General features: G+C 42.1%; 1 protein-coding gene across 2 annotated transcripts in view; it reads right to left on the bottom strand.

The window, feature by feature from the left end:
- The window catches only part of esama (endothelial cell adhesion molecule a), a 66,600-nt gene extending 49,247 nt beyond the window's left edge, over nt 1-17,353 (bottom strand). The window contains exon 1 of one of the 2 annotated variants that reach the window (XM_014137197.2): nt 16,801-17,353. In XM_014137197.2, coding sequence (XP_013992672.2) covers nt 16,801-16,867 — 67 coding nt within the window. In that variant the 5' untranslated portion in view covers nt 16,868-17,353. Of the gene's footprint in view, nt 1-14,134; nt 14,187-16,800 lie in introns of those variants that run through there. The other variant, XM_014137198.2, reaches the window with a different exon arrangement.
- Between the last annotated feature and the right edge of the window lie 317 nt (nt 17,354-17,670).

The following is a 17,670-nucleotide window of genomic DNA, read 5'->3' as shown; positions in this document are numbered from 1 at the left end:
CTCAGCACTACATCACGTGACCCGCCTACCTTCAAAATTATTGGGCAATCATAATTGAATCGAAAAACAGTTTCCAACATAATTTGTCGCAATAAAGTGAGACAAAATAAAAATTCCATCCCGTTGAACGGATAAAAATTGTTTGAAAATGTCTCCTATATCTGCTGTTTCCATTACATGTCGCAATGATTTTTTTTGCCACATTGCTTTTGCCGAATAAACCTGAGTCAATGGAAACCTGCCTAGTGTAAGAAAAAGTTTGGTCAAAATTGGATGTTAGGCACTATATTTATTGAATATTTTATGAATCCTATAAATTAAAATGGCCAAACACTCACCCCTACAGGGCTGAGATGAGGACTTTATTTTTTACTTAACTAGGCAAGTCAGTTAAGAACAAATTCTTATTTACAATGACGGCCTACACCGGCCAAACCCGGACGACGCTTGGCCAATTGTGCACCACCCTATGGGATTCCCAATCACGGTCGGTTGTGATACAGCCTGGATACGAACCAGGGTGTCTGTAGTGACGCCTCAAGCACTGAGATGCAGTGCCTTAGACCACCGTGCCACTCAGGAGCCCGGAGGAAAGCGAAATGGGAACACATATCTAGGGCCCCCAGTAAAAGCCTGAATGAGAAAAATAAAAAGTGCGTACACACACACACACCTCTCTCTGACACTGACGTCTGTGGGGACACTGGCGTCTGTGGGGACGCCAGAGACAGAGACTAGAAAAGAATAGTGGAACAATATTAAATGTTATAATATATATCTAATCTGTAGTCCAGGACCCTATAAATGTAGTGGCGGAGGGGTCTTATAGCCCTTCGCCTTCTATTAATACAACATAAGCGTAATCAATTATTATAATACATCAATCATTTGGTGCAGCCCCTATTGTGACCCCATCATTATGGTAATGAGGGAGAGGAGGTTGTGGTCCATTTTGGTGGCCTATTCTAACAGAAGTGGATTCTGGGGCCATGCCTTATAGTTATGCGGTGTTTTTGCACTACACAGGAACATCAGACCACTCAAGAGTACAAGAGGGCCATTTCAGGAGCCCATGCATTATTTCACAGGCATAGTCACAGCACCACACATGGCCACACGGGCACCGTGTGTGGTGCTGTCACTATGCCTGTGAAATAATGCATGGGCTCCTGAAATGGCCCTCTTGAGTGGTCTGACGTTCCTGTGTAGTGCAAAAACACCGCATAACCAGAATCCACTTCTGTTAGAATAGGCCACAAATGGACCACAACCTCCTCTCCCTCATTACCATAATGATGGGGTCACAATAGTGGCTGCACCAAATGATTGATGACGCTTATGTTGTATTAATAGAAGGCGAAGGGCTATAAGACCCCTCCGCCACTACATTTATAGGGTCCTGGACTACAGATTAGCTATATATATATATATATATATATGCATTATAACGTTTAATATTGTTCCACTATTCTTTTCTAGTCTCTGTCTCTTATAAGAAACGGTCTGAGAGATGTGTGAGTTATTGCAGTCAAAACAGGGTGTCTGAGAAAGCGCCTCAAGTCTTAAAAGAGATTAGACACAGAACCCTGCAGGGGAGTGAAAGAGACAAGTTAACATAACACTATATAGCAACTTGGGGAGTGGAAAATTACTGATGCGCCCTTAGAAAAGACGAACAATTGTTCTCTCCTGCAAGTTTGTATAACTGTATATGCATGGGCTTGGTCTCATGAGTAGAAGGTGTTGACGTAGGAAGTTACATCACTAGGGGTTGACTGCAAGCATATTAAAAAGGAACTTGGACTTATTTTTTTTATTTTGCAGAACTCACGAGAGACATTTATGTTTGATCCTTGACTTCTGTCTACAGCTGTATTTTGATTAAAATTGATATGATTTATAATTTCACATTGAGTATTGATTATTAAATAGAAGCCCAAGAAAAAGAAGCACAACAATAACATGACCACAGAGAGCGATAGAAAGAGATAGAAGAGAATGTGAGACAGGGCTATAAAAAGGAGGGGTTTAAAATGATCACCAATAAAGCTATCTACTGAACAGATGACAACTACGCCAGACAGTGCATGTCATGAAAATAACAAATGCAATAAATAATGGCAGTTAGTTACTCGACTACATGCATAAACCGTCCATTTTGGATGTAACTATTGTGTCCTCTAAAAAACATTTTTTTTCTCTTGATTCAAAGGGTCTTGATCGCATGTTATAAACTATGGCCATCTTCTCTGAGCGAGAGAGAGCACTAAACTCTCATGTAGCCTACAGCAGGCAGGAGCCTCCATCGGGATTGAGCCTATAATTACTTGATAGGCGATAGCCATATCCTCCCTTCTCAGACGTGGGCAGTGGGAGTAGCATGGATCGGCCCTATTCGTCCCCTGGGGATGCCTTGCGCGCCTACACCCTGAACAAACAAATCACTAAATGGAGAGGGGATTAGTTGAACGTAGAGGGTCGAAAATGAAATTTACACAGCCTAAAAGATACACCACGCCAACCTTTTTGAAAAACACCTTCAAAGTGATTCTATCCATTCAGCAATAAAGCAGGCTACAGTTGAAGTCAGAAGTTTACATACACCTTAGCCAAATACATTTAAACTCAGTTTCACAATTCCTGACATTTAATCCTAGTAAAGATTCCCTGTCATAGGTCAGTTAGGATCGCCACTTTATTTTAAGAATGTGAAATGTCAGAATAATAGTAGAGAGAATGATTTATTTCAGCGTTTATTTCTTTCATCACATTCCCAGTGGGTCAGAAGTTTACATACACTCAATTAGTATTTGGTAGCATTGCCTTTAAATTGTTTAACTTGGGTCAAATGTTTCAGGTAGCCCATTCCTCATGACAGAGCTGGTGTAACTGAGTCAGGTTTGTAGGCCTCCTTGATCACACACGCTTTCAGTTCTGCCCACAAATTTTCTATAGGATTGAGGTCAGGGCTTTGTGATGGCCACTCCAATACCTTGACTTTGTTGTCCTTAAGCCATTTTGCCACAACTTTGGAAGTTCGTTTGGGGTCATTGTCCATTTGGAAGACCCATTTGAGATCAAGCTTTAACTTCCTGACTGATGTCTTGAGATGTTGCTTCAATGTATCCACATAATTTCCCTTCCTGATGATGCCATCTATTTTGTGAAGTGCACCAGTCCCTCCTGCAGCAAAGCAACCCCACAACATGATGCTGCCACCCCTGTGCTTCATGGTTGGGATGGTGTTCTTCAGCTTGCAAGCCTCCCCCTTTATCCTCCAAACATAACAATGGTCATTATGACCAAACAGTTCTATTTTTGTTTCATCAGACCACAGAACATTTCTCCAAAAAGTTTGATCTTTGTCCCCATGTGCAGTTGCAAACCGTAGTCTGGCTTTTTTATGGCGGATTTGGAGCAGTGGCTTCTTCCTTGCTGAGCAGCCTTTCAGGTTATGTCGATACAGGACTTGTTTAACTGTGGATATAGATACTTTTGTACCCGTTTCCTCCAGCATCTTCACATGGTCCTTTGCTGTTGATTTCTTTAGATTTTCTCATGATGTCAAGCAAAGAGGCACCGAGTTTGAAGGTAGGCATTGAAATGCATCCACAGGTACACCTCCAATTGACTCAAATGATGTCAATTAGCCTATCAGAAGCTTCTAAAGCCATGACATCATTTTCTGGAATTGTCCATGCTGTTTAAAGGCACAGTCAGCGTAGTGAATGTAAACTTCTGACCCACTGGAATTGTGATACAGTGAATTATAAGTGAAATAATCTGTAACAATAGTTGGAAGAATTACTTGTGTCATGCACAAAGTAGATGTCTTAACAAACTATAGTTTTGGCAAGTCGGTTAACAAGAAATTTGTGGAGTGGTTGAAAAACAAGTTTTAATGACTTCAACCTAAGTGTATGTAAACTTTGACTTCAACTACGTGAATAACTGTTCACCACGATCCCTTAGGAAGTCCATTGTAAAACCAACGCATCCCATCAAAAAGCCTTAATATACAGCAAATAGATTAAATTATATTCTTTGTGTTTTGGTTACATCATTTTTTAAATACTGTCCTTTGGTGTGCTAGTTAAGAGTTGTAATACGCTGGAGTAGCCAACTACCCAAAGGCCTCTGGTGAAGAGTGAAGCATGGCATGGAACAAGCGGAAAACGCACACGCCTATTCCTCAGATTGGACCGTGATTCCAATGGACATACAGGGACAAAAAAAAAAAAAAATGGACGTGCTAGCTACGCTAAAACGTATGTTGTAAATGAGTGGTGTAAGCAACTTGCCTTCCCCTCTGCACATCTTTGAGAAATTAATGTGTCAGATGTTTGTCTTTTTTTCCCTCGCAAGGTGCACAGTCAGTCATTGTGAGAGATTTACCTTACATTATGCCACCAGAAATAGAAAATAAGTGTGCTAGGGTACAAGGGGCTGACGGGGCCCCCTCCACGGTGTCAGAGGGGCTGCGCTGGCTCCTGCTCACACTACTGGAACTATCTAAGCCAGTACTGAGAAGAGCCTATCCTTCACTTCAAATAGCAAAAAGAGGAGAAATAGATATGAGGTCATTTATGCAGCTGTTCGTTTCTCTAAATGGTATTCTTGATGTATTGCTCAGGTGGTAAGAAGGCTTACCAGTCTCATTTTGTTCAATTTTCAGCTGTGATATCCATGGTGTTTTTTTTATATATATTTTTTTTTACTGGTAATGTCCTGCACATCTTTCACTGGGCTCTATGTCATTCTGTACTAGAGAGCCTTCCCGTATCTGTTTTTTAGAATGTGATATTTCACATTAGGTTTAATGAAATGCAACAGCTGTAAAATACTACATGGTTACATATTCTATCCCTTTGTCCTTTAGCCATTTAAATATAGTCAGCAAAAATTCAGACATCACTATTAGCACTGACTCCACACATCCAACTCTTAGATGCAAGCCCACACACACACACAACCACCCATAAGCAAACACACAAGCACACAGACACACACTTGTGTACGTGACAAAAATGATTTGTTTTTAAAATCCTGCATTCTCAAAATAACAGGCTATAAACAGGGCCGGGCGAGTCAAAGGTGAGTCTGTGTCCGTCTGTCTCATCCACCCTCCACCATCATCATAAGATTAAATAGCAGACAATACCCATCCCCCTAATATTACTTCAATTCACACAGCAGCCACCACAACACACACCCTGTTCACTCGAGTGGCTGAGGCTTCGCCTGGTTCTTAGATTAAAGCCCAGCGAGCTAATTTGCTGATACTCCACAATTCCTGCATAATCCCAGTCTAATCCTCACAAGCTCGATCAAACAGGCAAATCTCCAGATCAGTATCTCCCTGTATCTTCTGTGCGCGCACACACACAGGCAGTATAATGAATACGTGGACACTCAGCAGGCCCTTCAGAAGCCATGTAAAAGTTACAGTCTATACATCTCCAGGGTCTGAGCTAACTAAACATGACACACTAGTAGACTGATAAGAACAATCTGACACCATAACATGTGCGCGAACAACTATTTACATAACCGTGTACCCAACTTTAAAGTCTTCAGGTAAAACAGTTGTAACGCCATAGAACTCGAGTTCTCTGTGAGGAATTTGAAAATGTGTGTTATTAACTGCGATGGGAGGTTATTATTTTCTGTAACAAATGCAACTGCTGAGGTGTGGAGTTGGGGAGAGACAGGCGAGTGATTAGGGAGGAGATTAAAAGGAACGGTATGAGAAAAGCCAGTCGTGTCACCCGAGAGGACCTGGGCAAAATGAATAGAGGGGCAAACTGAATAGAGGGACGAAATAAATGGAAACTGAGTCGCTGGTGGTGAAGGGTTTGCACAGGAATAGAAAATATTTGCAGGAGGATATGCGAAGAGTGTTAGGGAAATTGACTGATTGGGAGTTGGTCTCTGAATGTCAGTTGGAAGATTGCTGGGGGTTTGCTGTCATAGTGTACTGCATTTCTATAGGGCCTTTTCATCATATGGATTTGTGAGAGACTGTATAGATTGTGTGTGTGCACCCAGTTAAGTATAACAGTCAAAACCAAATCATCTTCTGGTGTGGTCTAACTCACCACTTGCTGCCAAGCATCACAGTGAAGCCTTTCTCACCTCAAAGTGAGGGCAATCCAGCAGCATTTCCCAAATGGAGGGTCAGAACCTACTGCCGAGTCTTCTGAGTAGAGGCCGAGACTACACTAAGTTCATATGCTGCATCTTGTCATTGGTATATTTCAGGGCAAAGAGTTAGTGTGGAAAAGCCAAACAAGACCAAAACTGAGTGCCCCACCCACCTAGCAAACTGTGCTTAATGCCAGGTTAATGGACATGACTCCCATGGATCGTAACTCCCTGTGAAATCAATGGCTGTAATGAACAGTCACTAATGAAGTCTCAAAACATCAATGACCACTGAGGGAAAGCTTTCAATTGAGAGACTAACAAAATGGCAATGATGACCAGTTAAGCGTCATTTGTGGCTGTCTAAACCTACAGTGCCCATTTAACTACAGATCTTACACATATACTGCTCAAAAAAAGAAAGGGAACACTAAAATAACACATCCTAGATCTGAATGAATGAAATAATCTTATTAAATACTTTTTTCTTTACATAGTTGAATGTGCTGACAACAAAATCACACAAAAATAATCAATGGAAATCCAATTTATCAACCCATGGAGGTCTGGATTTGGAGTCACACTCAAAATTAAAGTGGAAAAACACACTACAGGCTGATCCAACTTTGATGTAATGTCCTTAAAACAAGTCAAAATGAGGCTCAGTAGTGTGTGTGGCCTCCACGTGCCTGTATGACCTCCCTACAACGCCTGGGCATGCTCCTGATGAGGTGGCGGATGGTCTCCTGAGGGATCTCCTCCCAGACCTGGACTAAAGCATCCGCCAACTCCTGGACAGTCTGTGGTGCAATGTGGCGTTGGTGGATGGAGCGAGACATGATGTCCCAGATGTGCTCAATTGGATTCAGGTCTGGGGAACGGGCGGGCCAGTCCATAGCATCAATGCCTTCCTCTTGCAGGAACTGCTGACACACTCCAGCCACATGAGGTCTAGCATTGTCTTGCATTAGGAGGAACCCAGGGCCAACCGCACCAGCATATGGTCTCACAAGGGGTCTGAGGATATCATCTCGGTACCTAATGGCAGTCAGGCTACCTCTGGCGAGCACATGGAGGGCTGTGCGGTCCCCCAAAGAAATGCCACCCCACACCATGACTGACCCACCGCCAAATCGGTCATGCTGGAGGATGTTGCAGGCAGCAGAATGTTCTTCACGGCGTCTCCAGACTCCGTCACCTCTGTCACATGTGCTCAGTGTGAACATGCTTAATCTGTGAAGAGCACAGGGCGCCAGTGGCGAATTTGCCAATCTTGGTGTTCTCTGGCAAATGCCAAACGTCCTGCACGGTGTTGGGCTGTAAGCACAACCCCCACCTGTGGACGTCAGACCCTCATACCACCCTCATGGAGTCTGTTTCTGACCGTTTGAGCAGACACATGCACATTTGTGGCCTGCTGGAGGTCATTTTGCAGGGCTCTGGCAGTGCCCCTCCTGCTCCTCCTTGCACAAAGGCGGAGGTAGCGGTCCTGCTGCTGGGTTGTTGCCCTCCTACGGCCTCCTCCACGTCTCCTGATGTACTGGCCTGTCTCCTGGTAGCGCCTCCATGCTCTGGACACTACGCTGACAGACACAGCAAACCTTCTTGCCACAGCTCACATTGATGTGCCATCCTGGATGAGCTGCACTACCTGAGCCACTTGTGTGGGTTGTAGACTCCGTCTCATGCTACCACTAGAGTGAAAGCACCGCCAGCATTCAAAAGTGACCAAAACATCAGCCAGGAAGCATAGGAAGTGAGAAATGGTCTGTGGTCCCCACCTGCAGAACCACTCCTTTATTGGGGGTGTCTTGCTAATTGCCTATAATTTCCACCTGTTGTCTATTCCATTTGCACAACAGCATGTGAAATTTATTGTCAATCAGTGTTGCTTCCTAAGTGGACAGTTTGATTTCACAGAAGTGTGATTGACTTGGAGTTACATTGTGTTGTTTAAGTCTTCCCTTTATTTTTTTGAGCAGTGTATATTCGAATCACCAATCTCAAGGTGGAGTTTCCCTCAAGAAAATGTATTATTTGTACAGAGATTGGTTAACATAGTAGTATTTACATATTCATTCCACCCCTCAACCTTTTTTTTTTTTTTTAAAGTCACGCTAAGCTAGACTGCCTCAAATCCAGACTTAATCCTGATAGATCCTGTTTAGCATTCAGTTTAAAAACATCTACCTCTTCAAAGACATCCAGAGAGATTATGGAAGCTCTCTGCCTGCGGTACGGTGCTGTTCCTTTATACTGTAGATACACACAGAAAAAGAGAGAAACCACCACACGAGAGGAAATTTCTCAATTGCCAGCAGAAAGGGACAATCCAAAGGCAGAGAAGGACATTGGGGAGGCGGAAACGTTCAGAGAGATAGAAATAACACGTGGTATTAGCGTCAAGCAGTTTTTTCCAAACCTATACTTGAGCACCCCTCGCTGTTTCACTTATTTGTACTATTCCATAACTAGCACACCTGATTCAACCGATCAACTAATCACTAAGCCCTTGATTAGTTGAAATCAGCTGTGCTAGTACTGGAATGGTTCAACTACTATAAGTGGAACATCTAGGGATAGTCGAGGAGAGGTTTTGGAACCACTGTATAGCATAGTTTGCAATTAGTTTAAAACACATTTCTGTGACTGATATGCTTTTTATATTCCATTGTTATTTCTCACACACAGAATAGTGTGCTTACTTCACTTCAAAACATATACAGCAAGGGAAGCTACTGAAGCCAAAATGGCCAATCAACACTGAAATGGCCCATAGCAATGTTGATTATGAACAACTGGGGACAGTGATGGGAAAGTCAACCCCAGAGGCATATTCCTTCAAATCAATGCCTTTTAGTGGCCATTTAATGCTGGTAGGCTATTGTAAATTATGAGTGATGGCAGAAAAGCTTTTTTGGCTCAAAAGTCTATCAAGCACATCCTTTGGCAAGGGTCACAGAAATTGTACACTTATTTTTGACAAATGAGAAACTGTTTTTGGGAACAACCAACCCACTCGAGGTTCTGAATTTGATTAGCGGTCCATCTTTATTTCTGCGAAAAAGGATGATTTAATTATGATAATTCTCAGACGACGAGGGAGACTGACAGAAATTGTGAAATGGAGACATCTAGGGTGTCCACCCACTCTGCCCAGAGTTGGTGAAAACGCACTTTGGTGATGACATTTCACTTATTTTATAATACATTTTACGAGGACAAATACGATTCATCAAAAAAAGTTGAATTTCGTAACCTAATGCATCTGATAATAAGCACCGAGCTCTGCAGCTTTCTCTCCAAAACTTTGAGGGTTTTACATTTTGGTCATCTTCCAAGTTGTTTCTGCAGGTCGCAAATAGCAAAATTTGCATGGCACGAGCTGAATAAAATGTTAAACGCTTTGAAAAAAAACAAATTGTTGGCATTTCTGAGATACGCTTGTTTGTGAGAAAAAACTTTGCATTAATATTCACAGTGTATACTAAAATATTAAAACGTCTCAAATCAAAATCCATCTTACCTCTATTATTGGTTTATGGCCTCTGGATTTGAGAAGAAAGATGACGAGTTCAACGAAAAGCCTGCCAGGTAGCCTTAATTCTCGCATAGCATCCAGCCTAGCTGACAGGATGCTATTTTCCAGATTTGACAATTTTTTTAATATACTTATTTTTTATCCGGCCTGATTTAGTCACCCTAATTTTGACCGTCCTACAAGGGTAAAAAAACACCAATATGTTTTGAATGGATTTTTTGAATGGTTCTTTTAGAGGATTATCTACACAATTAACATTATTTTACCTATTGGTCGAAAGATATATTTTTGATTAGACACCCTAAGACCTCTCATGCTCAACTGGCGGACAGGATCCGGACCGGGATCAATATGGAACAAAAAATTAACTACAACAAAAAAAATAACAAAAAAAATAAAAAAAAAAAAATTATAAAAATCGGGCTTCGACCCATGGGATCATAAACACAAATAAGACATGGAAGAATGCATAGAATTGCAGGAAATTAGCTTTAAATTCAGCAAAGAAAATCTCTGCCCCATGCAAAATGCGTAAAATTGCCTTTAAAACTGCAAATTCTCTCTTCACCAACAAGAGGGGTGTGAACAGTTTGGGTCACATGAGTTGCGAGGTGGGAATGTTACTACGCTGATAAATTACATCATCCATCCGGACCTTTGCCACCTAGGAAATTTGTGACCGGATTTTCTCAAATAGTACTTGAGTAGCCCTGCCCTAAGATATCATGCAGAAATGTATGAAAGATGTTGAGTACATTATAAGTGTGTACAGCACCCTGACCCTGGGGGATGCCTTTCATAAACAACAATTACAGTCTGAAGTGGGAAAGCTGCACCTCCATGATATCAAAATAATTACATCATATGGCCGCAGAGCACAGTTGTGTGACCAAAAACACCCCTTTGGATGAAATCCTATAATTACACAGCACCATGGGAAGGCTGAGAGAGGATGATTGGAGGAAAGGTAAGAGCAAATAAAAGGTTAAGGCCAACAAGTGAAGGCTCGCCTACAGATCTATATATAAAAAACAAGTACTGTAGACATACAAACCAACAGACCCACACAATACGTGCTTTCGCCTCCTTTCCAGGCTTGCTTTCAGTGTAATGAGTCCCCCTAGATGTAACCTCATGGTTGACCTGAGATGTGCTGATGAGACACTTGAGCCCCAGCTCTCTGAAGAGAGGAGGGAGGGGGGCAGCAGGGGGAGGCTAGGCTGACAAGTTGACCTGTCCCCCCTGGGGGAAAGCTCTGCTGGGCAGGCAGAGGCTTGAGGGGCACGGACCTGCGAGAAACTACTGGCTATGGAGGTGCTGGACTGAGGAATGACTGTGTGTGTGTGTGTGTGGGGGGGGGGTTGTATGATGGGAGATGAGCACAGCGCCGTGACCTTTAGGGCGACTCCTAGCCCACGTTACCCAGTGCCTCTTGATCACTTGCTCCTCCCCTCACTAGGAAAGTGCAACATCCACTCTGCCCTGAAGGGCTTCACTTAATAGTGTGGATATAATGACTTTTTCCACAAGGCTGGCTGCTGCGTTGCTTCTACTGCATACACAATTACTCTGGGTGGAATCGGCAAAGTGTAATTATCAATTTGTTAAGAGTTGAGTAGTTTGGTTCTCTGGAAAAACCTCTGATGTATATAACAAATAGGTGGTGCAAAGGCTGGAATGTGTGCGTGTGTGGACATTCACCAGGACTATTGCAATGCTATTCCTCCCTGCCTGAAAGGCTCTGGTGTAGCTAGCGGGTGCCTTTAAGACGTCGGCTGCATGCTGCAGTAGGGGGATTGGCTGATGGAGCCTGGGCCTTGACTTGCCGTATGGGATTACACTGGATTTCAGGAGGACATTACACAGTCATTTTATAGCAGAGACAGAATCAGTGGGGTTTTGCCCATAAGGGAAATCCAAGCATAAGAAGGCACACTTGTCCAATTGCAATTAATCGACTCAGACACCTAGCGATATCACCTGCCCCAACCAGAATGACAAATAGGTGAGCAGGGATTTGTGATGAATACTGGTATCTTTCTTTCAATCATCAAAAATGTGTGTGATGGGAGTTGGGGATTCAGATTGGGGGCAGACCTACGCAGAGGACAATATGACTGTATTATGACACCAATTGAAAGGCTTTCATCATAGTAAACAGTACACAAACCACAATACCTGCAGGGAACCTAGTTTGCACATGAAAAGATATGACTATCAAAATGTTATAGCAATTGCTCCAAAAAAATAAGGTCTATCTTAACAGAATGGTTAATCAATTACAATAGATTGGATGTACACTACAGTATATAACAGTTAGACGCAACAATGTCAGAAATGTTAGACGCAACAATAGACCCCCCCCCCCCCCCATCGTAGCTGGAATCTGACAGACAGCAACAACATTTGTCAGTGTGTGTCATCTCAGTTGTTGACCTGTTAGTTCTTAGGCCGCATTAGAATTGCTTACTGTAATGCCTCCTAAAAGGCAGAGCGATGCAGGAGAGGTTTGACATCAGCAGCCTGTCGGGGTGCGTGAGCAGAGAGTCGCTAGCAAAGCAGCTTGACAGCCTGTCATGTCACCCGATAAGCTTGAAGGTTTGTAAATAGTAATTAGTAAGCAGATTGTCACTGACCGACTAGATTGTTTGAAATTATTCTGTGGGTTTGACATGCATGTCATTGTTATAGGCTTGACATGTAATTTTACAAGACATTTCGTTGTTATGATTTGGGACATCCCTTTCAAAACCAGTATAACCTGTCTATAAATATCTTCTGGCATTGGTTTGGTGTCTCCAGAGGGACATACAACGCCATACTGAGGGACAAATACATTGAGAGAAATAAAAACACAGCAGGAGACTCAAAATAACTCAGCCCTCCATATGCAAACAATATATAATACAAATTATCTCAGGACATGTTCTTATAACATGCAGCAGTCATGAATCACTCACTTACGGGGGAAATAATATGAGGACTCCAGTACACAGCCCTCTGCCCATTTGTCGAGCAGGCTCAGGCCATTTCCTCTTCCAGAAAGGAAGATGGGGAGAAACAGAAACACACACAGAGAGGGAGAGAGAGAGAGAGAGAGAGAGAATGTGTCTTTAAGGGAGTCCATAGGCCAGACACAGCGTGTTGGGACTTGGGAAAGTCACCCACTGCTTTTCTCATGACCCCTGGCCAGCTTGGAGTCTGCTGTAGCTTGTGGGACAGTGCATGCGGGGAGTCATGAAGCAGAGCAGCAGGAAAGTGCTGTCTGTCTGAGGCATTAGCCTGGGGGATGTCCTGTGTGGCAGAAGCCACTAGTTGAGCTGCGTTTCATTCCAAAAGGTTGCCCCCTCCCTCTCTGCCCACGTTCTCTCCCCTCTGTGGATCAGAGATCACTATAGGTAGGTCTAAACACAGCAGCTCTGCTTATTGTCTAATTGCTTTTCCTATTCAGTTTTATCAGAAACTGATAGAGCTATTTTCTGGGATTAAAGGCAGCCGAGGACAACTTTAACAAGGGGCGGAACTGCTGAGGACGCTTGCTAACGTTATCTTAGCACTAATGCTAGCTGCCCTCACATAACTGTGTGAGAGGCAAAGCACACAACTCAGGTGAACTCATTTCAATCTCCCCAGAGGTCCAAGGATGCATCACAATGTGAGATACATGGCCAGAGGCAATACACAGGATTACAACTGTCCACAGTTCTCTTGGGCTCCAGATTGGACAACCCACATTTTACCTTGTTAGAACTAGTGACATGGGTTGGTGTTCTTTCTGTCATTACATTTGTAACAATTAGTCCAGATAAACCCACAATCCCCTGTAACAAATCAAAAGCATACCAGTTACTCGAGTCCCACACAAGGGACCAGCGACTTCAAATGTGGCCTGTAATCCAGGCTCTAAACACCGTTAGGCAAGCCTCCAGTCCATATTATTTTAAGAAATAAACAATTAGAGATAAGGCACAGTTGTTATAACTTTGATAGATTGCATTCCAGAGGATGGGTGGGGGTGAACTCAACGCACTGCAGCAAATACAATGGAGGGAGGAAACCAACTGCGCCATACGATGAGAACACGCCAGGCAGAGTCGTGTTCATTAGGCACCAAACCAACGAAAACAGACAAACAGGGAGGGACTACCCGGACTTGTCCAATAAGAAACATTGCATGTCCTAATGATCACTACCTAGACTTTAAAGCATGTTGTATCTTGATGAGGGACAGATATGTGGCTAAAATAAAGTCCAGAACCTTCCTCACTATTAAAAACGACACTGAATTCTAGAGAGTAGGTGAAGTGGTACACATGACACTCTTCCCCAGGCACAACTTTCCTCTCCTGGAGCTCAGAGGGATCTAGGCAGCCCATATGGGATGACCTTGTTAAATAAGTTGGTCCTTTGTAGAGCACACCTGGAAAACAAATGAAGATATTATCTTACCAGGGATGGTGTGTCTGGAATGAGTGTCAACTAGCATGTTGTTTCCTCCATCTCATTTTAAACTTGGTCTAAGTATAGCATTTTGAATCCTTTATTGTCCATTAAACCAGTTATCAATTTGAGGAAGTATAAGGTCATTAAAATTGGGTCTAATTATTCATTAAGGATTTTTTCCCATTAAATTACAGGTCCAAATTATCCAGATAACCCTGAACCACCTCTTGCGATCCGACTGAAAGAGCAAAAAGCCTTCAATTGTAACAATACTGGTACAGCTTTCCTTTGACCCACCCCTACCAACTCCAGTAATTAGGAAAAACAAGTCCAGGCACATCAAGTAGCGAGACTTTTTATAAAAACACATTTCTTCAGTAATGAGATTCAGTAAAGTACTGGATACAATACAAGGTAACTGTAAACAATTACAACACATGAGACTAATGGCATTCAAATGAGCAAAACCAAAATGACTAGGCTCAGACTTAACAATCCTAATTGATTTAGGGATCTCAGGAAAATGTAACTAGCACCATGCAATAGATGGTCCTATTAAAATATGATTACTGTATGTTCTATAGGGCCTGACATGACATGTACTGTTGGCTGCTGTGTTGAGAGGACAAAGAGCATGGCCAAGTAATTTTATTTTCCCTCCAAAAATTAAAACTGTAATTTCCATGTAAAAGCACCCATGAGCAGTTTATAGGATCATATCAAATTTGGTCTTGTTGGTGGCGGACCGCATTAGAATAATAGCCAGTGTGCAGAATAATACCCAAACGTGCAAAGCAGGATATTACATTTTTCTACCTGTGTGTACTTGTTCAGGATACATCCTCATGAAGAGAATGACATTCATATCCGTAATTATGCATTTCTGTGTAGTACAGATTAAGGACCCATGATGTCATTCTGTTACCAGGTGTTGATCCACTTCACTTACTGTAGTTCAATAAACAAGAGATGTTCTCAAACTCAAAGTGTCATATCATAGCTCACACCCCATTCTTTCTGCAGACATCTTTGAATCTTAATTTGGAGTAAATGTTTAACAGTTTATGGAAATGTGCTCACATAAACTGTGGGAGATTTTACTGTCATTCTGCTACCAAACTTTGCATCTTCAATGTTCCTCAAGTAAAAGTATTTTAGTAACATTTTCAGTGGCAATTGTTCAAAGTAGACTTCTGCATATAGGTGTATGGTTTGCTAAACTTTGCTTGACATACATTTTAAAATGTGAAAAGTGAGCATTACTCTGTTACAGTGGAATTGCCCAAACCTAGATTCTAAAAGGTCCAACTGAGCAAGAAGCTGCGATGAAAAGAAAAAAAATTCTGGCTACTGGCTTAATGTCATCTTAATGGCATTGGGTGCCACACAGTTGCTGTGAAGCAGTGTGTTTACAATACATTAGTCTAATGTAGCCTACTTTAACTCCAGACTTCAGTTCCAAGACACTAGTTTTAACAACTTCACACACAAAACGAACCCCCGCATAACTCAAAAATGTGACTGAAAAGGCAACAAAAAACACACGGGTTATCCTGTTTTCAAAGGAAGACAAACCGTTTCTTATTATAACTAATTATGAAACAACACAGCCATGGGAATGAAAGCATACAAGTAGAACTAGCCATCTTCCTGTTGTAGAGACACTATTCACAACCATTTCCTCCCATGTCTTGGCCCCTACAACTTAGGGGACACACCTGCTGTAGACGGTTGGTGAGTCAAACAGATAACTAATATATAAATCAGATGGGTTATTGTTCAGCTACCGAACAGTATTTTCTGCACTTCATACTTAAGGTAAGAGTTTGAGAAAGGATTGCACTAAACTTGTGTCAAGAAATGATTCCTTGGAATACACATTACTATTTGGCAATGCCACACCCTGATAAGGTGAAATGAGCTAGTGTGAGACTGCCAGCATCAGCACGAGATTGTTTTGGAAACAAAACACTTAAAAGGGCAGAGAATCCTAGGACAGATGTGGGAAAGAGAGATAGGAAGTTTCCACTACATCCCATGTCAGGTGAACACTTTGGTTCCTTTGAATTGTTTTACTGGGAAATAATGCCACTAGTTAAAAATGCACAATATCTGAAAATTCTGTCAAAATCTAAAAACAAATGGTAGTGTTAAGACTATTTCTACATATGACATTGTCCATAAACTTTATATAAAACGTTGTTAAATTGTAAGAGAAATGTCATTACGACCAAAATACTTGATGTTAGAACGCTTGATAGTGTGATATGAAACAAGACTTTGCTAAACAGTGTTAGCCCACTGTTCAGGCAGTGTCTGTCCATTTTATAATAAAGGGATTAATCCTCCCTGGCCAGAAGAATTATGTGTAACACACTTGTTTCAAATCCAATGGAAAACGAACAGGTGTTTCAGGTTAAATCCCCATGTCAAGTACGGGAACCTAATCGACTACTACTCCACAACAAAATTATAAATTCCACTATTAGGTCAAGTTTTGTACTGTCATTCCGAGGCAACTAGAACATTGTTTTATGTTGTCGGTGTTGTCAGCTCGAAGAACATGTTGGTTACAAAACACCTTGCATCCACATAGCCTAATAAACAATAAAACCACTACTTTTGAAATGATAAATTGAGTTATTTCAAACTCAAAATTACTATTGTCTTACCTGTAAAAAACAAGAAAAACGTGAACGACAGCAAGATGCAAAGTTTCCTCGAAGTAAACATCTCCATAGTTCAACATGCGCCTTCTGTTTGACCCACAGCCGCTGTTTCCTGTCTTAATGTATAGTCTCCCCGTTATCTGTGCGCAATTTCGCACTTCCTTGAACCGCCAGAGCAAAGACTAGGGGTAGCGAGTTTACAGTGGGCAATGTGACATTATCCGGAGTTAAATCATCTCGTTCTCAGCAGCAGTTGACGTGAGAGTGATAAAGCCTCGCGTTGCGCGCAAATAATTATTCCAGCAGCCTACTTTGGCAAGTGTCCAGATCTTTTCTTACAAAAATGTCTTCGTCGACTTTCTCGTTCATGCTTCGGTCATCGTGAGAATGCTCTGCTCTGCCACCTCAACAACCGACACCTGTGCACATTAGCAACGTCACTCTTGAAATACTACGCACTTACAGGTGTAGTGGTTCTATTCCCAAATAAAGAAACCGTGTGTAAAATAACAATTCCCAATTATCAACTGGGTGGTTCGAGCCCCGAATGCTGATCGGCTGACAGCCGTGGTATATCAGACAGTATACCACGAGTATGACAAAACATTTATTTTTACTGCTCTAATTACGTTGGTAACCAATTTATAATAGTAACAAGGCACCTAGGGGGGTTGTGGTATATGGCCAATATACCACGGCTAAGGGCTGTATCCAGGGGCGAAAATCTGATATCAACTTTGGAGGGGACAATTACATTAAATTTTCTCAAGAGCAATTCCTGTGGGGGACACCAAAAGTAGTGCTGTAACACATAGCCTACATTGTAATATGGTAAATGTATATTGAGGAACCAAAGAAATAAGGTGTTTGCCG

This window comes from Salmo salar, chromosome ssa13 (assembly GCF_905237065.1).
Source record: "Salmo salar chromosome ssa13, Ssal_v3.1, whole genome shotgun sequence".
In the NCBI taxonomy this organism is placed as follows: Eukaryota; Metazoa; Chordata; class Actinopteri; order Salmoniformes; family Salmonidae; genus Salmo; species Salmo salar.
Note: the sequence above shows the minus strand (reverse complement) of the source record. Positions and strands in the feature narration are given on the sequence as shown.